This window comes from Denticeps clupeoides, chromosome 7 (genome assembly GCF_900700375.1).
Source record: "Denticeps clupeoides chromosome 7, fDenClu1.1, whole genome shotgun sequence".
Lineage (NCBI taxonomy): Eukaryota > Metazoa > Chordata > Actinopteri > Clupeiformes > Denticipitidae > Denticeps > Denticeps clupeoides.
The window spans coordinates 11,810,306-11,834,285 of NC_041713.1; the positions used below are offsets into that span (position 1 = coordinate 11,810,306).

The 23,980-nt window shown below is 40.2% G+C and overlaps 1 protein-coding gene across 2 annotated transcripts in view; it reads right to left on the reverse strand.

The window, feature by feature from the left end:
• Positions 1-23,980, reverse strand: part of LOC114793997 (ras-related protein Rab-26-like) — a 56,120-nt gene that overhangs the window by 17,527 nt on the left and 14,613 nt on the right. For both annotated transcript variants that reach the window (XM_028986231.1, XM_028986229.1), the window contains exons 3-5: positions 17,646-17,687; positions 15,078-15,144; positions 11,105-11,157 (exon numbers count right to left, since the gene is read on the reverse strand). In XM_028986231.1, coding sequence (XP_028842064.1) covers positions 11,105-11,157; positions 15,078-15,144; positions 17,646-17,687 — 162 coding nt within the window. The remainder of the gene's footprint in view (positions 1-11,104; positions 11,158-15,077; positions 15,145-17,645; positions 17,688-23,980) is intronic.

Consider the following 23,980-nt stretch of genomic DNA (forward strand, 5'->3'; position numbering starts at 1 on the left):
AGCTTTCCTCACACTGCTGGGAGGGACGTGGGTTTCCACGGACCTCGTGACGATCCTGGATGGGCGCGATGGGCGGAGCCATCCCGGCACCGACTGCCCAAACGGCGTCATCCTGGTCGTCGTCCATGTCAACCTCGTACCCCCGGAAGTCACATGGGTCATCACGGACGCCGCGATGATCTCGGACGCGCACGCTGGGCGGAGCCATCCCGGCACCGACCCGCCCACCGAAAATCCACGTCATCATCGCTTTCGTCATCCGTGTCCTCCCACCGGTGACTCCAAGGGTCGTCCACCCTGCGGACATCCTGGACCCATGGCGCGATAAGCTCCCATGGGCAGTACTCTGGCCATTCGGGCTGGAGGCTGCCCACCTCCTCGCTGGAGGAACGCCGCCGTTGTTGTTGCCGCTTCTCACCCCCCTGGAAGTGACGTGGGTCCCCACGGACCTTGCGACGATCGCAGACTGGCGCGATGGGCGGAGCCCAACTCTCGTCTCCCGTGCTCTCGTCGCCGTCCGTGTCGTCCCAGTCCACGGGGAGCCTTGCCAGCAGAGCGCAGAGTTCTTGGCTCGACATGGCGAAGATCGTGGGGGTCGCATCTTCTGCACTCGCTGCCCACGTCACTTCCTCGCTGCTGCCGACGCCAACGTCCTCGCTCCGCCCACTCACCCGCCGACGTTGTCGCTTCCGGGTTTCGCGGAGTTTCCCGGGGGTGACGTCATCACGCGGCGCCGCGTACCACGGCTTCTCGGGGAGAAAACGCTCCACCAGAACGGGCGGCGCGTCTCTCCCCTGCCCTCCGCGTTCGCCGCGCCGGGCTGCGTCCTTCGCGGCGTTTCTTCTCCTCTGCTTTCTACCTCTGCGCTTTTGGGTGGGTCGCTGGCATTCTGTCACGTCTACGGACTTACGGGGGAAGGAAGCGCAGAGGTTTGACATGCTGGGAACGGGGTTTTATTAATACAAACAATAAAGAAATACAAATAAACAGCGGCGCGGTGGCCGAAAACGATTTAACTTAAATAACGAACTGAAACTAACCCGTAGGCGTGTGGCGATTGCCAGAACTCAAATTACAAACAGTGTTACCAACTAAAGTTCACGAAAATGCCAGCGACCCCGAACGGGCGGAAACTTCCGGCATTTATGGGGCGTCAGGATTGAGTTCCGGTGTGGAGCCCAGCTGCAGGCAATCCTGACAATTTGACAGCTGAGAGAATGAAAAAAAAGAGTAAATCATCATTTACAAGAATTTTTTGTTATTCTAACTGACAGGTTGCAAAATTACAAATTCTAGAGTGTGCAAAGCTGCCAAATCTCACATTAGGTCACCGTAGGTGCTAACACATGCTTGTAAATGGAGGGGTGTTCAATTGGTTGCAATCTGCAACTTCACATTTGCATATTATTTTAGCAGTGCCATTTACTTTACTTTACTTTATTTTGCCGACACTTTTATCCAAAGCTACTTACAGGAGGAAGACACCAGCAATTCTCGTTCGATTCTATAGATTTTGAGTTTACAAAAACTAAGAGCCCTGATAAGGCCTAATTTATCAGCAAAGAGCATGCTAGACAAAGAAAAACTATATAAATATATATATTAGAGGTGGGCATTGATTAATTTTCTTAATCTAGATTAATATCACTGTAATCTTGGAATTAATCTAGATTAATCTAGATTCTAGATTAATCTACATTAATCTACATTAATGTACATTAATCTAGATTAAAATGGCCGAAGGCATTCTGCCGAAGGCATTCATAATATGTGTGCTACCCAAATAATGACTAAAAGTAAGTCTTTGAGAACGGGTTTCTCAAGCCAAGTGGCGCATTAGACCAGGGGCTCATCTCCTGTTTCCAAAATGCATCACAAACTGCTTGAGAAAGCTGTTCTACTATGATAGTTGGTGATGAAAATAAATTATGTTCAATAAGATGTACTTGTGTTTGCCAACTGTTTATTCAGTTAAATAGCTGCATCCATGTTACCACGTCACGTTTGATGTGGTAATTTCACAGTTCGAAGACTCGTTCTCGCCCCCTACAGTGCAATTCGGCTAGGTATACATCCGCGCTAAAATATCAAGGTGAAAGTCATCAAGACTTGTTTTTCAACTGGAAATTTATACCGGAAATCATTAATGGAGCATGGGATGCCTATTAATTTCTACTTGGTGGAGTGTTTTCATTTGATTTTTTCCCTATGTACTGGCTAATGTGATGTTTCTTAGCTCCTGCTTTGATCTTGCTTTGAAGTGTGTTTCCTCAGACTGTTAATTTCATACACACAAGGGAAGTCTGAGAAATGTAGGTCTGCTCTCATGAGACAGGCAATGTGAAAATGTGAAGAGAGATATGCATAGTAGTACCAAGAAATGGTAGTAGTAGCCTAGTGGGTAAGACACTTGCCTATGAACCAGAGGGATCCCTGTGCAAGACACTTAACCCTAAGTTGCTCCAGGGGGACTGTCCCTGTAACTACTGATTGTAAGTCACTCTGGATAAGGGCGTTTGATAAATGCTGTAAATGTAAAACATATTCCAAATTTCAGTTATTTTGTATGTTTCACTGTCATCATCTGCTTTATACAGAATTAGAATGTAGTGCATGGCATTGTGGCCACAATTGAGATGGTGTATTTGTAGCATTTTTTTGCCCTGACCAAACAAATCGTACATTACATTAATGACATTTAAATAATAAATGTTTTCTCTTTAAAAGGTGATTGTGCATTAATAGTCCATTCCGGCACAGACGTGGTTTGCTGCGTGACCAGCAAGAACATTGCTGCTCCTGTTATCGTCCCCACCGTCCTGCTGTATCATGTTTTGTTGCTGCCTTTTATTTCTTTTACTTTAATTTACTGCACACTGTAAATAGCCATTCAGAAAATACATTTTACTGAGCGCTAAACCCCCCTTTGTGGCGTTTGTTCTTGTTAGTTTGGCTCATTATGGTGCAGCCAAACATCAGCCTGTCACACAGTTTTGTCACTGTCTCCGACCCTTAGACATGAGGACCTGACAATTTTCAAAGAGTATAATATTTTCCTTGCTCATTCCTACTCTTCGATTTTACATAATGTTGCAATTCATTAAGTCACAACTACTGAAACAATAAAACAGTAAATGAGAAATTTTATTAAATGGGAAATCTATGTCCCTGTACTGGCAGGAAGGACCATTAGATGAAAGTGTTGTCAAAATTCCTTCAACACGTTGGAAATAGCATTGCACATGTCTTAATGACATGCTTACTTGTCAGTAAGTAATCTCATAGAAAAGGCCTTCTTCCAAAAATAACCTTACTGAATGAGGACATTGCATAGAGGGTTATTGGGCATAAACATGGACAACTTTGCAACTTGTTGCATTCTCAGCCTGTTCAGGATACAACAGCATCATGTTTTGACTGTTTGACATTTGCTGTCAAGCTGCAATCATTTCATCATCTGTGAAACCCTGCCATTGCTCTACCTGAAGCACAGCACGTTTATTGCGATCTCCACGCGCCTGTGTCAAGGAACAGTCTGGCATATGTCGCCCCCGCAGCATGAATAGAAGCGTCTGTAAAAAGCTGGACAGGCATTATCTTTGCCTGCCACATCAGTCCCAAAGGTGAGAGCCCCCATTATACAATCACAGTGTCAGCCAATTATACCACTGGGGTGATTTTTTTTCTGCACACAAGTCCTGTGTCCTTGACCAAGCAGGCAGGACATTACCATGGTAAATAGATTCTCCACACAAAGGACATGTGGCTACAGAAGAGGAAATTAATGTTGAGGAGTCTTAACACTGTCGTGGGAACAAGAACCAACATAAAAGTGATCCCTTCAGATCAACAGAGGTCCATATTTTACATCCACTTACATGGGTACGATTTGACAAGTTTAATGCCAGCTCTCTGTATCTCTGCAGATTCACTAAGCCTTTCTCTCCAATCATAAACCTGCAGATGTGCAGTCTAATTAGGTTATGTTATGGCCTCAGGCAAGCATCTTAAATATGTAATTATATTGTTCTATTGAGAACAGTCAAAAAGTAAGTCTGCTGGATTTTAAAAGACATTTTCAAATGGAGGAAATTCACAGCCTTGCTGATATATGGTCTGATATATACTAGTGTTGTTGTATATTAGTGTTATTTTCATTAATCATAGACAGTGCTTAGATGCTCAGAAAACAAATTGAAAAATCATTTAGTAAAAATAAAAAAATGGCCATTTAACAAAAAGCATGTAAAACAGCAAATATCAAATGCAGAACATTAAGTTAGGTTAACAAAAATTCACACATAGTGATCCATTTTCAAAGCTAATTGAATTAACCATTAATAGTATTGTTTTCTGTATAAACTTACTTAGTTAAAGTCGATTTTAATCTTTTGAAATGCCAGAGCAAAGTGAGAAGAACAATAGTTGTTCTCTATAATTCAGAGGTGTGTTTTGTGCATCAAATGTAAATAAACCATGAAAACACCACATCGTTTTCATCTGTCCAAAAGTACAATACAATAAACGTAAGAAAAAATGCATGCAAAATAATTTATTTTGAAGATGAGCAACACACTACCAGAAACTTGCAAAACAAATGACAGAATGCTAAAGTCAATGTCAAAAGACTTAGGAAAATAGGGCCCAAAATCTTGTAGATACAGTACCACATAGGAAATATTACTTCTGAAGATGCAGGTTTCTTGTTGATTTTGAATAAAAGGCTACAGAAAAAGACCTGAGCCTTAATGATGATGATGAAATGCAATGCCATATGATGCTGCTGTAATGCACCATTAGAGGATCAACTATGTTTAATTTGTAGAGGACACAGGTAGGACACCTTCTTTTAAGAAGAAGGTGAAAACCCTCTTATTCCAAAAATATTACAGACAAATTTAACACATACACATGCATACACATTTAACAAACAAATACAAAATGTATAAATACATTATAATTTTTCTTAGTCTAGCACCCAACACTCTCCGAGCATGTTCTTCAATGACAAGTCTAAGCCTTATCAGGGCTCTTAGTTTGTATACTTGATATTCTATAGAAATCGAACGAGAATTGCTGGTGTCTTCCCATTGTAAGTCGCTTTGGATAAAAGCGTCTGCCAAATAAAGTAAAGTAAAGTAAAGACACTGCCCATTGGAGTCCTATACAGCCTGTTTGCAGACAAAAATAAAATAAAATTAGCCACATTACTTTACATCCCCCCAGTTTATAGCTCTGGGATCCTGAAGACCACTCTTGACCAGAGACCAGAGGTCACTGGCCTAAAAAAGCCCATAAAAATGTCACATGAGCCTACCATCCAAGTGGAAAGTGGGGTATTTACTATCATATTCATTGCATCTCTCTTTGCCTCAAAGATACGCAATGTTATCTGCAACACCATCCTGCTCATGTTTTATGTGGTTTGTCGTAGCAATAGATTAGTCTGTTCAATAAAATATTTCTTGTGGGTATTGAGTTTCCAATGTTAAAATATAAGGTCATAACACCTGAAAGATCACACCAGAATATTTAATTAATTATTTAATGGGGGCAATGGGTGGCCTAGTGATTAAGGAAGCGGCCCCCGTAATCAGAAGGTTGCCGGTTTGAATCCGGTCCGCCAAAGTGCCACTGAGGTGCCACTGAGCAAAGCACCGTCCCCACACACTGCTCCCCGGGCGCCTGTCATGGCTGCCCACTGCTCAGCAAGGGTGATGGTTAAATGAAGAGAACTAATCTGAAAAATCTGCAGACAAATTGAAGCTTATACATGTAAAACTTCTAGTTGATGTAAATGATAAATGCTGTAAATGTTGTTCACACTTGTGAAAGAAAGAAATAGACAATGCATTACAAATAGGAAAAAAGAAGGATCAAACCCACAAAACCCACAAAATATATGATATATATTTCAATATATCAGGTCAGGCAGCTGAGACAATAGTGAGAGATCACTTTTTTGGTGACTTTTTTATGTGCCTTTTTCCCATTTACCCCAAGAAATCCAGTGCTCTGTTTGTTAGAGGTGCCAATTTAAACAAACAAGAGAGAGTGAAATTGGTTTGCAGTGTGTGATGCCAGTAACGTTTTCAGAATCTGTCGAAAGATTGCTTGCTGTGTGTGTGTGTGTACTTTCAGGTGAGTGTGTCTTAATGGGGTAAAGAGATGGAGCTTGGACAAAATAAGCGTGGTGTTTTCACCATTGGCTAGACCAAAGCTACAACATGGCAGTCTTGCAGGGTTACTGTTTGCAGGCATCTCCAGTGACCTTTCAATCATCAGTACCATTCTGTGCTTTATCTGACAGTACTTATTGTGCTCAGTCTTAAAAACTGTACTCCAAAGTTTAGATTCGGAGACAGAACACTTTCTAAAATAGATCCATGGACCTAGATGCAGTAGAACGGGTGTCAGACTTTAGGAAAAAGAATTGGGGCAGTGGTGGCCTAGCGGGTAAGGAAACAGAACTGTAATCGAAAGGTTTCTGGTTCAAATCCCGAACCGCCAAGGAACCACTGAGGTGCCACTGAGCAAAGTACCGTCCCTACACGCCTGTCATGGCAGAGGACCCATTTTGTTGTGTCATCGTGTGTTGTGCTGCAGTGTTTCACAATGACAATCACTTCACTTCACTTCACTTTTCACTTTCACAACTACTTGTAGGAAAAGAAGCAAAAAGGCAACATAAACGAGAAACATTAGGGAACGTAAAGGAATCTCTCAAGCAAGATATACAGAGGACACGTACATAATGGAGTGTGGGACTGTGCCTATACAGAACAGGTGCAAATAATGTAGCAAACTGGACATATCCAGGTGATAAAAGAATGTATTTGTCCAATTCTGGCCCCTAGTGGCAGAGGCCCATCAGACTGGACGAGGGGACAAAGGGAACTGATTGAGTTGACTCATCAACTATGAACTGATCGTGATTAATTGCATTTGCTTCTTTGAGCATGGCGAATTCTGCATCTGTCAGACCTACGCATGAAGTAAACAAAACGCAGCTGTATTTTAACAGGTTAAAAATATTTTAATTAATCACAGTGATTAATGCATTATCAGCCATATAGTAATCTGTTGGCAATATATATTGGAGTAAGGTTTCCCAGATAATGGGGCCTATACAGAGTCCCATTCTCTACCTCAGACAAGAGAAAGAAAACAGTAGGACTGAACCAATGGCAGTCATTTAGCAATTTGTCATAATTTTTGAGAAATGTCAGGCAGGAACAAAAGTCTCTGAAGTTTGTGCTTGACAGCTGCTTTTTCAGCTCAATGCTTGAGCTTTTACAATTTTACAATGACACGTGCAGACAGGTTCATTCCAGCAAAAAAGAACAGATCGATGGGGTCTGCTGTCTGCTGGCACTGATGGAGAACTGGACAGAGTCCCGACTGCTTCTGCTTCCACCTTTGTTGATACACTTTTACCACAGTATAGAAGCATTCTGTACAATTTTAGCAGTGAAGAAGCAAAAGACCTAAAAGTTTGTAAATTGTAAATTATTGGGTAATTGTGTATTTACTTCACAGAATTTGGAACTAATTTTACACCTTAAATGCATTATATTTAATAGTAAACACTGTTTTTAGTAACCTTTGAAACTATGGACAATGTGTCAAATCTTTGCTCTTTTGTTTTTGGATGAAATCATGATGACCCAGATGGTCAGAGGCCTTTCCCTTAATCGTCCAGGATGACTGACCACACATTCAGAGTGCTCACCATCTGATGATGGTTGAAGGCTATATGAGATGAACAAGGAGCAATGTTCACTGTCTGCGCCAGCCTGTTAACGGCCATTAACAGTCATTAACGGGTCCTGTGACTTTAAAGATCATCAGTGCACTCACCAATCTGACACCTTAACATAGAACAGAGAGCTGCAAAGCATCATGGGAAGTCAAGGAATTAGCACACTTTCTCATGCTCTTTACCCATCATTCCATCTGTCTGTTTACTCTGTGAACATTAACATTGTGAACTTGAAACTGAAACTGTACATGAAAAGACTTATTAAAACAACTTATAAAAACATTTCTTTATTGACCATGTAATTGCTAGGTTTAGTTTTTAAATAATTACTGCAATTGCCTCCATCAGCTGCTAGATCTAGTCTATCATTTTACTTAAAAAAAAATATCCTATTGTGAGCCAAATGAAAGCTGTCTCCCTGTTTGTGCTCAGAACAATGGACATCTCACATGGGGGACGTATTCAGGGTATTAATCAGACATGCGCCTTCTTTTTACCTACAATCATTTCTAGTTTTTGCAGTGGCCTGTTTTTATGTGGAGGCTGAGTGGCCTTCAATGTTGTAACCTACTTTAAATTGTACTTTAGGTGTCCAATTATAGTCCTCAATGGGCTTATAACACACATACACAGACTTGATCTATACAAGGCCAGTCTGTGTGGGCATGTCCAAGTGCACAGTTCACACTCTGACAGACCATACACAACATTTACAAAACAACATTTTAAAAAGACATACACATTTTTGCAGTCAGCGCACTCCAAGCAGTCATTATTGAAATATTAAACATAAAAAGAGATCAGCAGGGTCTTGAGAGCATCCTTATGCCAACATCTCTCCCCAGAAGATCAAATCATGTTTCTGCAGAGCTGAAAAACAGGCAATAAAATCTGCTTTTCCCAGAAAATCTCCTTGCCCCTGTGCTGCAAGATGATGCTCTTCACCTGAGTGCATTTTGCCCCGAGTAGATTGGATGTAGAGTATACCATACAATTTCTGTCCCAAAAAGCCATCAAAGCAGAAGCTGTGAGAATGGATCATTCCCTCTATTTCTGTGAACCAGACCTGTGCTGCAATTTGAGGTTTTGTAATTCAAAAATTAAATGTCCCCTATTATGAAATTTCAGTTTATAAGATAATTTAACATTTGTACAAGTTCCACTATCCTGTCTATGGTCCTGTAGAGCTAGAAATGGCAATAAGTGTAAAGATAGGTGGCCATTCTGCTTCGCCGTTTAGAGAGCAGCAGCTCAGACAGTCGGGGGGGTCCCTTTCGTCATAAGGGGGAAGGTTACCTCCCCTTTCTCATGTTTTTTCTGTCCAGAGAATTTCCCACCCCTCCGCTTAAACATTATCTCCACCAACCATCGTGGCTTGAAAGCGTGAATGTAAAAATGAGCACAAATTAATTTTTTTACTTCTGTCACACGAGACTCTGAAGAACCAGTGGGTTATTTTAATTAGTTTTCTGGACAAGGGCCAACACAACTTCTTGTTTGCACCAAATGAAGTTGCAATGATGACATCATTTCCAAGAATGGTACAGGCTGTAATTGTCCACAACGGGTGAATTTCAGAAACGGACTTGAGATACAGTATTACGGGACCACTAAGACTGATATAAAAGCAAAAAAAAAAATCCTAATTGGGAAGCTTTTATTAATTTAGCATTTTTATTACAACCATCTGTCTGTTTATTTATTTATTTATTTGTTTATTTTATTTATTCATTCATTCCTAAACATTGTTGTCCACTCCATAAATTTCAACCCTAGGCCATTACCATTCCTCCCAAGCACTGGTCCACCACATTTGAGTTTCATTCTTCTCACGCAAGTGGGAGAGGAACAATGGCTTCATTTTCAGAGCATTTGCTGGGGAAAGTGGCTTGAATTCACCCAGAGAAAAACAATCTGACGGTGATGTAATGAAGAGGCTTGCTGAAAATGAGCTGTCTTTGAAGCACAGGCGTGCAGGTAATATAGATTAGCCTTTCTTTTGGCTCATTGTAGGAGTTCTGAGGATTGATTCTGCTGGACATCCCTGAAATTGTATTATTATATTATTGTGATCAGCATTCTGTTGTATTGCATGTAGGGTTGAGAAAAGTAAATGACTTGTGATGTACATTAAGCCACAGTAACAACACCAGCCTGGAGGCCTGTAAAGGAAATTTTATAGACCCACAGATGTATTGCTGCGGTTGTGATATGAGGGAGCCTGTGTGACATGACAATGTCAGATTCACCTGATATCGTATATAGTGAGACTGGAATAATGATGGGCCAATGTATAATTAACCATGTTGAGATTGCAAAGACCAGTACATAAAACAATTCTCAAACCAGTGCCAGAAATGAGAACAATTCACAACACTGCAACCAGTGTCAAGGTGCTGTCTACGCTATGTAGGTTTGCATAAAGCATGATGTTATTTTCATTCAAATGCATTCCACTTTTCCACAATTTCCTCTTAGCACTCTGTGCTAAAAGGCAGGAAGGAGGTTCGTGTAAATGAAGTCATCATATGGTTCAACATTCTATTTGCATTTATAAATTATATCAGTTGTTGCAGATGATGACCCCTGCACAAATATCAATGCCACAAACGTAGAAATTATAGAATAGATAAGATAAATCATATCTATTCTATTTTACTACAAAATTATGTAGTTAATGGTAGTAACTAAATAAATAAAAAATTATATTGAAAGTCAAATGAAGTAACTAGAGCAGCTTGATACATGTGAGCAGCTCGGTACATACTGCAGTACAAAAAGCATCCCTAAAAGTCCTACTTTTCATGGCTGAAATGAATGAAGGGAAGGGGGAATTTCGTGGGGACTGATTTCTCACGCGTATGACAGTTTTAAATTGTCATCTTTATGCCTTATTGTTGCTGATCCCACAACAACATTATTATTAATGAATGACTAATGAAACAGAATTTTCCTGATGTGTTAAGGGGTTCAGGAAAGTGAATTCTGTGATCATGCAATAGTGTCAGCAAGTTTTTTAAGCCACCTTGAGACACTGGTAACTTCCCTGTGAATCTCCTGTGAGTTGGCAGTGAGCTCCATTGCAAAGCAAAGAAGCACAGAAGTGCAGATGCTCTATAACAGCTTCCCTGGGACCCACAGTAAGGACCAGACAACAGTCCACAGCCATACTGCCGGGCACTAAACTCCATTTCTCTTTCCTGTTCTGGCTCCTCTTGTCTTTCTCTTTCCCTCCTCTGTCTTGTCAGCAGATCACAAAGGAACTTCACAAAAAGCAATTACACTTCAATAAAAGCTGATTCTGCAGTCTGGTGTAAGCAGCAGGAGCTAAAGAGAACCTACCTGAATGTTCTCAAATGAAGATTTGTTGGTGACATCGTACAACAGGAGAAGGGCTGAAAAAGAAAGAAAGAAGTGTGTAATTGGTGTCATTTAGAGTATGGGGGATTTTCATAATCAAGATATGTGTTGGCTGCATTTATTATAGTCTGGAACCAAGAGTCCAGAGCACCCCTTGCTCTGGTGCACTGGTGTGTTTGAAGCCTGCTGTGCTCTGACACAGACCCGCTGAATCTTTGATCAAGACACGTGTGGCTTGTGAGAATGAATACAGAAGGCTGAAGGTGATCTGCAATTCACATCATTTTTTTTTTTACACTGTACTGTTGAAATTCCCAACAAGGCCAAGTGAAGTGCTGTTCATTCAGATGGCCGAGTGTTTGACTTCTTCAGTTTTTCACTCTGTCACACTCTGGTCAGTGTTAACACAGTCTTAGACGTCTGGATCTCAAATACACATAAATATCCAGGACAGCAGATGCTTACCTGGGCAAATGGTTTATCAAGTGACTTGTCAATGATTTAATTAAAATAAAGGCTAAAGATTCAACAGATTCAGATGCACAAATTAAAATCCTGTTTTAATATGTTTTATACTATCCATGTTTGGAATGGGTCAGAAGACCTATTCTGTCCCCTGAGACCAACTGTGCTTCATGCAAATTGTCAGAGGACCTGCCCTCTTCATTAGGAGTATGAAGGTATGCTGTTTCAAATGATCAGTTCAATAATTCATTCCCACTTCTGAGGAAAATCAATGCAGACCTCAATCCCTCCCCCTCCCCTATCACATTTGCTAATCCTCTGGAATTGATCATTTCTCACTGAAGAAGCAGAAATGGTGTTTTGTGGTGCATGCAGGAGACTGTTTGCACTTGCACAACAATTTTCTGGCGAATTTATTCCAAAGAGAGGATTTCCAAGATTGCCCCTGAAGAAGAGTTGTAAAATCACATCCTATTGCTGATCACTTCACAGCCAGGGTATAATTAATACATTTTTTGCTGATAAATGTTGATAAATGTGCATAGCAAACACACCAACAGGGTGTGAACAAAGTTATGTAGACAGGTGTCACCAGGCCATACTGCATCTTTTACACCTTGTGATTGCCCTAATTACCATTACTGCTGTCTGTACAATTACTTATTCTTTTACAAACATAATCAGCCTTGCCTATTTGGCTCATGTTGATGTCTCTTGCAACTCTTGCTATCCAGCACTGACAGTGTTTCCATTAAACAGCAAACATGCCTAAAAGGCATCAGGACCACATCACCCCAGTCTTACAGCCATATTAAGGCAGTGAAAATTAAGTTCTGAATCTAAAATTCATCCACGAAATTGGTCACTATCACATCCCAGAAATGCCTCACATGTAGCCAATTTAATCAGCTGCACCTTTTGCATGATGCTCGGTGTGGGTTCAACCTAAATCATAAGAGGCAAGATTCATTTTTGTTGCATAGCATCACTGATCAGTTATTTCACTAATAGTGTTTTGTACAAACCTTTAATGGAAAAAACATTGGCTGTGAGACCTGTTCAGCCTGTAAGACGTTCAAAGGCTCTTCTGAAATAAATGATGACATGGGCTGGATACCAACTTCCTTTATGCTGCAGGCACACTGCATTCTTGCCGGCAATGGACCTAATGACTTACAACATTAGCTTTCTGATTATAGCAACTGATGACTCCCAAAGTAATAATCGTGGGCTTGATCTCGGCCTGGGATGAGAACTATATTGCTGTGGTGTCTCATCTCATATAATAACCACATTAAAGAAACTGTGTGAAGGCTATTTCAGGATACTGCTTCACTTGATGAATTGCATTCACTACAGATCTCATCTCCATAAATGCTGAATTCTGGCTCAATGCTGTCTGTGAAGTCTGATCTACTGACTGAAAAATTTGCAGTGGATGAAAACATGAAGTGGACTGCATTTGTTCATTATCTTTCATAAAAATTATATGAACAGAATCTGAATTATGATATTTTTACCATTTTTCTTCAACCCTGTTCCTTGGGCACAATGTTTGTAAGTGTCACTGTAATTACAGAAGATTACAGGTATTATACTACCTCAGGTCAGTACACTACAGTGATGTCCTGCCTGCTGCCTGATGTTACATGGTGTTTTCTAAATTTGAATGTTTTCCTTCCAGCCCACACTGATTTTAGCCTGACTGCAGTTTTGATCATGAACCTGAGGTAAAGGAACCCACAAAGTAAGTACTACCCTCACTGTTTAAATTATTTTATTATATCTTTCTTTGAGACAGTACTGAAGATTTAATACTTTGATAAAATGTCAATATGTCAGTGTACCGCTTGTGTAACAATTTGCTGTTCCATCAAAATGAACTAAACACACAGCCATTAATGTCTAAACACCTGGCAACAAAATAGTGTACTCTTCTAAATGAGTGTTGTCACAAAGAAAATATATAATACAATATTTACAAAATATGAGGGGTGTAGTCACTCTTGGGAGATACTGCAGATGCAGTGTATTTGGAATTCAGAATTTGTATTTCAGATTACATGGCACACATTAGTGAATATTTGTGAATTAGCTTCATCATGACAGCACGTCAATGTTGTCTATGGAAGAGGACAGAAGAGGGACATAAAAAAAATGTTTGATGTCAAGGCATTTAGCTCTTCATCAGTGGGAGATCCTATATCTTGTCCCATTGGGTTTATAAGGATTCCTGCCAAGGCATAAAATTGGAGTGACTTAGCAATAAATAACAATAAATTCTAAATAAATGTAATAAGACTGAATCCTTCCCCACTATCAGTACTTTGGCATGGATATTAAAAAAAAAAAGCTGTGTGACACATAACAGACACATAAATGGCCAGACAAGACTCACATGCATGACATCACGAAACATCACCAAACAACGACCCTACAGTGAACAGAAATGAACAGGGCAGCTTTATACAGGCAGACACGGGTGAAAACAATCAGAGAACATAACGACACAGGACAAACACAAAACTCCGATCCGAACCCTGGATCCGGAGCAGCCCCTTCCGGACCCGAAGCTTAACAGACTGTATTTCAACACTGTAGCACACAGAGCTGTCCCCACAACTTCCACTTCCACTGAGTTAGTTCACCATATGGTCATCATAATTCAAAAATCCATAAACTGAAGTGTCAGATGGCAGAACAATTAGATTATAGATCATAACAAACACAGACGAGAAAGTTCCTATCAGCACTTTCACTACAGCGTAATGCCAATATGATATATCTATACCTCTGCATGCGCTCATTCTCTGTCACGGATGGGAATAAGATTGAGTCTGAGACAAGGTGTGTGTGTGTGCAAGAGGGATTCATCACAAACCGAACAACTCATTTTCATTTTCAACATCTACTGAGGTGATTAACACACACACGCACACACACAAATAAAATCCACACAAGGAGACTCACAGCTGCAGAGTTCCCGAGCTAATCGAGTGGAGAATTTAAAGAGCTGTTCTTACTGGGGGATAAAATGAGAAATCTAGACCATCCAGTTACAGGAACAGATAAGCACCTGCCACCTCAAGCTCAATAGTTCAGACTGTAGAAGGTAAATCTGTCAAAGCTCATATTAAAACTGCAAGAACTACCATGTTTTGGCTGAAAGAAAAAGCTCCTGGTTTGATACATGGGCGAGAGAAAGTAGTTGTGGAGAGAATTAGTTTTGTTTTGATTGTTTTTGTTTGTTTGTTTGTTTTGTATTGTTTTGGTTATGTTCTGTATTGTTGATAGCTTATTTATATAAAACTAACTATAAATATATAAAAAAATGAAAATAAAAAGTAAAAAAAAAAAACTGAAAGAACTGAAATGCACAAGGAACTCAAAGATTATGGTTATCATAATAATAAAAATAACAACAGAGTGTCAAAGTGAGATTTATAACTATAACATTGTGTTATAGTTGTGTGTGTGTATGTGCTCTTACCATGGGCATCACGATAGTAAGCGTGGGTCACACTCCTGAAGCGTTCTTGTCCTGCCGTGTCCCATATCTGAAGAAAGAGACTGTGTGTGTTTAATTTCACTATGTGCACCACACACTCCCCGGACTGTTCAATGTGAGTCACTTCTACACTCTGTAAGTGTGTATGCATGTGAGTAAGTGTTCAAACTATGTTATACTACCTTACTCAAGACACAGAGAACAGTGAAAGCTTGTTTGTGCCTCTTTTTGCACGGAACACGCTTTATAAAACCTGCTACATCGTATTTGCTGATTCGCAGTGTGAGAGATTACATTCATTAATATAGCGTCATGCAGAGCACAAGTTTTAGTCTTTACAATGTAAATTCTGCGCTTCTCGTGAATATATTTCTCTGCAGGTTCTACAGGCTACACAATCTGTAGTAGGGAATGATTCAATTACAAAAATGTTCAAGGAAAATTGTTTGCCTCGAGGCTTTATTTAATTCGCCCATCTATTATCGCATCACTCACGCTTTGTAGACTATTGTGCAACACCGGTATCGTTGTTTTACACTGACTGTTTTAAATGTAGCGCATTTTTAACGAAGTGCAAAGTTAAGGAGCCGTGATTTATTTTGAGCTCTATGGCAATGGCGGAAAATGATGATACCGGTGTGCGTAAAAGGCATAAAATGTCTAAAGTGTGGGACCATTTTACGCAGCGTGGACAACATAGTACACTGTAATAATACACTGTAAAACGGACCTGGCCTACCATAAAAGAATGTTAATGTTACAGCACCTTAACCGAACAAATCCTCACGTAAACTGCACTTCTCCAAGCGGACTCGGAGCTTCTACAAGGTGTCGTATTTTTATGATTGCTAACTAACATTAGCGCTTCTTAGAACGTACATTATTTGTAATTATTTGTGTTATGAGTCGATAGTGACGAGGCATGATAAGTAGCAAGAGAGCAAATACACCAAGATCTCACTCATGTAATTCATCCCTCCCTCCCTCGCCACACACACACACACACACACACACACACACACACACACACAGGTTACATCCAAAACCTGCCTTTTCCATACATAAGGTAGTAATAATAAATGCAACAGATGGACAAATCTACATTAATTAGCATATAGATTTACTTTTGAGCAAGTTTATAGCATTTGTTGTACATCACAGTGGCGCAGGCTTGCAAATACATTGCACACACATGCACTAAGACAAATTCTCTCTCTCTCTCTTTCTCTCTCTCTCTGTCTCTCTCTCTATTTTGCACATAACTTTGCACTAAGACAAACATTTACCTACCTACCTCATCTGGATACAACGTGAAACTGAACTGTATTATTTAAATTGTATTAGTAGTAATACTTGAATTGTTTATTTATATTTTCTTTTTACTATTTTGTACCTTTATACTTTTTATTTTTTCGTTATACTCAGATGGGCTATAGCAGGGGGTAGACAGAAAGATTTGTTAAATGGGCTTAGTTCTGGAGCCAGTAATGCAAAGGTTTTAAGCTTTGATCTAATAAAAGTGTTGAGTTTAAATAAAAACCTTTTTTTGTGAGTAATAACAGCCGACTGTTTGTTCTTTTAGGACTTCAATAGGATTTTCATGTTGCATAACACACTATTGACAGAGTTGTTTAAAAACTGAAAAGTATGGTTTATCCGATTACTCGATGAAAAATCGACAGAATACTCGAATATTCGATAGTTGCAGCCCTAGTCTGTAGCACTTCCAACAATCACATGCATGGCAACACTGCTAATGCAACTGCATTTGACGTACTGTCAGGGGGAGGCTTTATTTGTCCAGAATGGGGAAGTAGGGTGCATGAGAGCTGTCAGTCATCACCGTTGGCTTTTGGATGACAGAGAATTTCTAAAAATTCTCAATGTTACATTAATGAACAATAGCTACATGATACTTGAAATACTCTTTATTGTACTGTACAGCCTTACAGTGATTTTAGGTTTCTCACCCTACTTGTCCCATTGGGTTTGTAAGGGTTTTTTGAAAGCCACTATATAAAGTTGTTGTTACATTGTTACTGTGACAATCCACATAAAATGAAATTTTAATTAAGTGATGTGCTGCATGTGTACCATTTTCATCTTAACAACAACATGACAATACAGTTTCAATATATTGAATCCATTTCAGCATTAAATGCAATATAGGCCCAGTACCTGTTACATACATTGGAAGTCAGAGTAGAATATGCGGTCTACATCCCAATTCCTCATTCTGTCTTTCTCCCCATCATTATTTTTCCCTTCACATTCTGCCAGCCTTTGTCAGCACGCCTCCCGATTCCCGCCTGAATCTCCAGCTCATGTTCGTTCCATGTGCACCCCTTGGTGCTCCGCTGAAGTAATGAGGGGCTGGCGTTTACATGCTAAACATTGTCCTGGGTTCACACTTACAGGCAATTATGCCTGAATGAAGACATCACAGCATGATGGGCAGCATTGGCACTGTAATCCAGCTCATTTGCAACGATTACAATAATTACAGGCCTGCATGTGCAAGGAAAATGGTAAACGAAATATGTTGCTTACCTGCAGCTTCACTTTAACCCCGTCTATGTTGAGGACTTTATTCTGTGAGATGGAAAAGAAGAGCAAACAGTTTCAAACTGGGAGCTATCAACTGTCAGTGGCAAGACATGCAAAGCAGTCAAGGTTTAACAAATAAATTGTGTTTGTGTGTACATCCAAAAAGGTTTGCAGATGTTTAATGTTATGCTAAAGCATACTGAAAATAGCTGAAATATAGTATTTATTTCAGTAATGTACATGTATTAATTATTGAAACAATTGTTTATTTTTTTTGCTACTTTAGGAAGGTATGTGTAGTAAAGAACTCATGTTGTCATATATCATATCATATATGATTGTCATTGTGAAGCACAGCACAGCACATGGTGGCACAACAAAATGTGAACTCTGCTTTTAACCATCACCCATGGTGAGAAGTGGGCAGTCATGAAAGGCAGCCATGTCTGGGGATGGTCCTTTGCTCAGTGGCATGTTGGCGGCTCGGGATTTGAACCGTTTTATATTGCCCTGTTTCATTCTCTTGTGATGGTTGTGGTGTGGTGTGTGTAAGAGAGGGGACAGCTGACAGCCTAATATTCTGTCTGGTCATCACACACTGTGTCCTGCTCTGTTCATGAATAATGCAGAACCCCATATTCCTCTACAGCCACTTGAGACAGACCTCACATCTTATCCTGCTTGTCCCTCTTCTCCTTCATGACCCTTAACGACCCAGAAGTATTGACCTTCATGCTCATACCCTTTATCTCCATGGAGATCCATGATCGTGAGGTGAGCAGGAGGCAGCATTTAGTGTAACCTCCAGGCCACCTTTGGGTCTGGGGAGAGATTCTTCTTCCTGCCCATTATTCTCTGTCTGACACAAGCCAAAGAGCTAATCGCAGGACCAGAAGGCCACAGAATCAAATGCTGAAACCTTCTCCAAGGCCAATAATGACACGTCATGGAGGTACAGAGGATGTAAAAAATGTACACAGCCAGGTTTTTCTGATTTAAAAAAAAAATTCAGCAACAATAATTTAACAGATTTTCCCCCCTTTAAGGTTACCTGCAATCAGTACAATGCAGTACTAACAAACAAATGGCTTAAACTAATTCTTTGAGTAAGCAATTTAAATAAGCACAGTGTCATGCCTGTCACATGCACAAAATCATGCTTTGCTCCTTGTACCCATGTTAATTAAACAGTTATTGTGTTGCAAAAATCTTAGCTACTCCCAGTAGTAGCTACTTCCTGATAGTTAATTGCATAATGGCATAATAGTTTTATTTGAATCTTTATTTGAGATCCTGCATGGAAGCTATGGCCATATATTCATATAAATATGGCCATGTATTTATTTTGAACGGCAGATGGTGTTACAATGGCCTCAACAGCAGATTACACCTGATTACATCATTAGCGCCATGGCAACCCTCAGCATGTATGCATTTTGTCCCAATGAGGAAGGAGGGCGGGAAGATAAAATGGCACTGCACAAAATGGCAATAAATTCACATTAAAACGAGTTATTGTATTAAATAAATCTAATCCTTGATTGTGAATTAATCATTAAAGCATCTCACACTGCTCTAATTAGTAACAGTTACATATTTAAAGAACATGGTATTGGCATTTTATTCATGTAAAAAATATCATGAAAAGCACTTGCTCTGTGGTTTTAGGCAGTGCGGAAGAAGCCACCTATTTCGTATCTAACAGAAGCCAGCTGCTTCCAGCCCATAAATAATGGACGATCCCAAAGTCTCAGTCTCCAACAAAGGCTTGGGGCTTTAATGGGTGAACACGCCTGATTACTCTGATAGATTGGACCAATTAAGCTTCTCGGAATAGTACAAGGCTCATACGTTCAATCGCACCTGCCTCAGACAGTTGCAGTCTAACTGTAACCCTGGACTTTCTTTTCATGGGGTCCAGTCCAATGTTAAGCATTCACAGATATTGTGCCAAAGAAAACTAATTTTTAATTACAGTCATTTGCAATGCATTTTGGTACACATTGAAAAGAGACTACACAATTGTTAGTACAGTACAGTAAAATAAACAGTAACATAAATTCACCTGATAGAGGAGGCAGGTCACTGTAATATTTGTCATATGAGTTCCTATACATTTTATCAATAGATTTTTTTTTTTTTAACAATAAGCAGTAACAGTACAGTAAATAGAAATTATATCAATTGAATTAAATTTAATTTGATTAATTTGGGATTATTTAGTTTTTTTAGACTGAATATCTGGTGACATGTTTTAATGAGTGAATTAACAGGTTAATTCTAGTTTTTTGTAATTAGTAAAAATCCTATATTAATAGTATTAATCTATTTCTTTGTTGCTTTAAGTAGGATTCATTTTCCTGCAGTATGATATCTTTATACTGTTTATACTCTAAGGCATCTGAGAAGCTGAGCTGTCATTTTTTAAATCTTCTGCACTGTAAAATATTTATGATCTCATTTAGCTGACAATGCTGGGGTTGGTGTTTCTGACCCTCCTTTTTTGTCACTGTTGTACTTATTACACAAGAGGTACAGGGAATCGGCACGGGGCATTATTCCTTTGCCTGCTTGTTTGTAGTTGGTGCAGTGGCCTCCAGTGTGTGTGCATTCATCACAGAAGAAGGAAGCAAAGCTGCGAGGTCGCAAGAAAATGAGATTAACACTGAAGAACACTAGAAAGAAATAATGAGGGAGTGCTGATGAACAGATGTCGATCAGAAAATCCATATATGCAGCCCGAAGAAGCATGTCAGTGTTTAAGGTGTCTTGGTTATTTCTTTCTTTTCTTGATGTTCAGACGTGACTGATGCCAAAGTTGGCACAAAGTCGTTAGTCTCCATCGATGACTTTAATAGAACATACCCACTGCATCTGAAAGGCCTTGTTTGTTGTGTCTTGTTTACAGCAGCATGATAAGTGACGGTGTGAGTGACAGTGAAGGTGGCTTTGAGAAGGCGGCAAGTCTTTGTTCACCTTTGATGTTAGAGAGGAATCCTGACAGGTGCTTTATGCAAAAACTGAAGAACACAATGTATAAACACACTGGACCCATATTTATTGTTGTCAAATTTCTGTAGGTTGAGCAAGTGAGCACACACACACACACCCAGTGAATGTCTTCACTGGTGATTTGGGGCTTTTTATATAAGTGCAGCATCAGCTATCGTATTCATATTTGTGTGTATGGTGCGAGTGTGCGTTTGTGTGTGTGTGTGCATGCTTGTAACTCTGCAATCAATTCTGTTTCCTTCAGCACACTGTTAACAGCATTAGTCCCTTGTTAACACTTAATCACGCATCATGCCAGTTGTGTTGTTACTTGTGTGTCAGTTTCGTATCACTGCTCCATACCAATACCTCCACAAAGAACATGAGGTCTCACTAAGACAAATAGAAGGGAAAATGCAGGCAAAAGCTCAGTCATGTCTGAGATCTCTGTTATGTCACCCTTTGCGGCATGGTGTAAATTATCTTTGAAGAACATCTGCATCATATTTTTATGTCATATTTTCCACTCCAAGCTATATGTTATAAATCACGGATATACAAAGAGTTTCCCGAAAGCGTTGGAGCTTAAGTAGCACTAAAAAGCCCTTGTAGATTTATGGGTGCTCTGGCGTAGATGTGAATGGCTAAGAGCTGCTCAAAGCAAATTACCTAAAATAGCATCAGGCTAGATATAAAGTCACATTTTGAACATGCAATGGCCATTTATCTAAAGAAGCTCATTTATCTAATTGATGACTAAAACTATCCTCTATGTCCAGACAGAAAGAATTTCGAGTATGTCGCGTATGGAGTATGGAATATATACATATGATTTGCAAATAAAATGAATGGCATCCACAAATGAAACTTGATTTGGAAATATGGTGACCAACACTGCCCTCAACGCCCTCTCTGGTGCTACCATCTTTACCAAGTTGGACCTCAGATCAGCTTACAATATTGTTCGCATCAGATAGCTGACCATGAATGGAAGGCCACCTTCATCACACCCACAGGTCACTCTGAAAGCTTGGAAATCCGTTTCAGCCTCTGCAATACACTCACAGTTAATCAACAACGTACTCCGGGACATGTTGGGACGGTGGGTGTACATTTATCTTGATGACCTTCTCATCTACTCATCTACTCATCCACCATCCAGTCCCAAGTCCAGCACGTCAGAGCCGTATTGAAAAAGTTTCTCGCCCACTGACTGTAGTTCAAGTTGGAGAAGTGCACATTACATAGCAACGTTACGTTTTGGGGGACTGTGAGCTGTTGGCGGTTAAGTGGGCCCTGGAAGAGTGGCGGCACTGGTTACAGGGCAGCGACACACAACAACTGTCATGTCCATGCGGGCATGACGAGGCAGGTGAACGGAGAGCAGGACGAAGAGTGATGAGAAATGAAGGACGCTTTCACCTGACATCACGAAACAGGGGTTTAATTGTGGAACACAAGACAGGGGAGACATCCAAGACGTAGACACTGGTGAACACAGAACATAACATTAAAGACCTGACAGCGAACAGAAACGAACAGGGCAGCTTTATACAATTAACACAGGTGAAAACGATTAGGGAACATTACACAGGACAACAATGGATCCCGGACCAGAGTAACCTCATTTCGGACCGGATCGTGACAACAAGAACAACAACATTTATTTCTTATATAGCCTAAAATCACATACAGTATGTCTCAATGGGCTTTGACAGGCCCTACAGTTGACACCCCCCCACACTTGACCCTTCTGCACACAAGGAAAAACTCCACACAAAAAAGAAACTCTAGGAGAGAGAAAAAAAAGAAAGGAAGAAACCTTGGGAAGGAGTTATACAGAGAGGGACCCCCTTCTAGTGTAGAGTGAGCCTGCAAATGGTGTCAGCGCAGGGTTGGGGATGATATAATAATAAGTCCTACAGTTGTAGGGTTGGAGAACTCCAGAATGTAGTCAGTGTCATGGTCTAGATTACGTGTCAATAATGATGATACTGGTCCACTTGAAGATCCCTGAAGCTGTAGTTGTAATGGTGGTGGTGGCTGTGGTGACCCTCTGGTTCGTTTCATGGTATGTCCTCGTTTAGCAGTTGTCAGGAATCAGGATTTATTTACTTTACTTTACTTTATTTAGCAGACGCTTTTATCCAAAGCGACTTACAAGAGGAAGACACCAGCAATTCTCGTTCGGTTTCTATAGAATATTGAGTTTACAAACTAAGAGCCCTGATAATGCTCAACTTGTCAGCGAAGAGCATGCTCAGAGATTGTTAGGTGCTAGACTAAGAAAAATTGTAATGTATTTATACTTTTTTTTTGTTGTCTGTGCAATGTGTACGCATGTGCGTGTTTAAGTGTTAGATTTGTCTGTAATATTTTTTGAACAAGAGGGTTTTCACCTGCTTCTTAAAAGTGGTGAGTCTCGGTTAGTCGTGTGGAGGAGGGCAGGTTGTTCCACCAGCCAGGGACAACAACGGAGAACAGAGGTGATTGGAATCGGAGACCCCGTGAAGAAGGAATTTTTAGTCTCCTTTCATTTGCTTTCAGATTTATCTGCTGGTCTCTTCACTGGGGTCTGCCAGTAGTCTGGGTGCTTGATTCCGTGTCTCGGAGAAACAAACAGAAGCAGCGGCAGACGGTTGCACTGTATGACCGATACTGAAATATGTGGTTATAGTGGTATATTGGTGCTACAGTGGCCCGGTACCCTAACTAGGACAGTCTAACTAGGGTGAATTTAACTTTGTCTGTGTCTGTGTCTAACAGGGGGACTCTGTGATAAACTGGACTTTATAATTGACACTGCGTCAAAGTGAAGTGAAATGAGTGTCTAGGACTTTAACAAAAAGCCAGAGAAAACAGATTTATAGGTCAAAAGTAGGATTTTGTAGTCAATCCTAAATTTGATGGGTAACCAGTGCAGTGATTGTAAGACTGGGGTGATGTGGTCAAATTTCCTAGTTCTAGTTAGAACTCTGGCTGCAGCATTCTGTACTAGCTGGAGTTTACTCATGCACCTACTAGAGCATCCAGACAGTAATGCATTGCAGTAATCTAACCTTGATGTAATAAATGCATGGACCAACTTTTCTGCATCATGCATTGAAATGATATTTCTTATTGAAAGAATAGGTGAAAGAATGCTATCCCAGTGACAGGTTATCGTGTAGTCAGCCAGCTTATGCCTGGCTGCTTGAGGCCCAAGTACAAGTGCTTCTATCTTGTCAGGGTTTAACAGGAGAAAGTTGGTGAGCATCCACTGTCTAATGTCCTTCAGACAATTCTCTATTTTGTTCAGCTGCTACCTCTGATCTGGCATTGCTGACAGATACAGCTGTGTGTCGTCA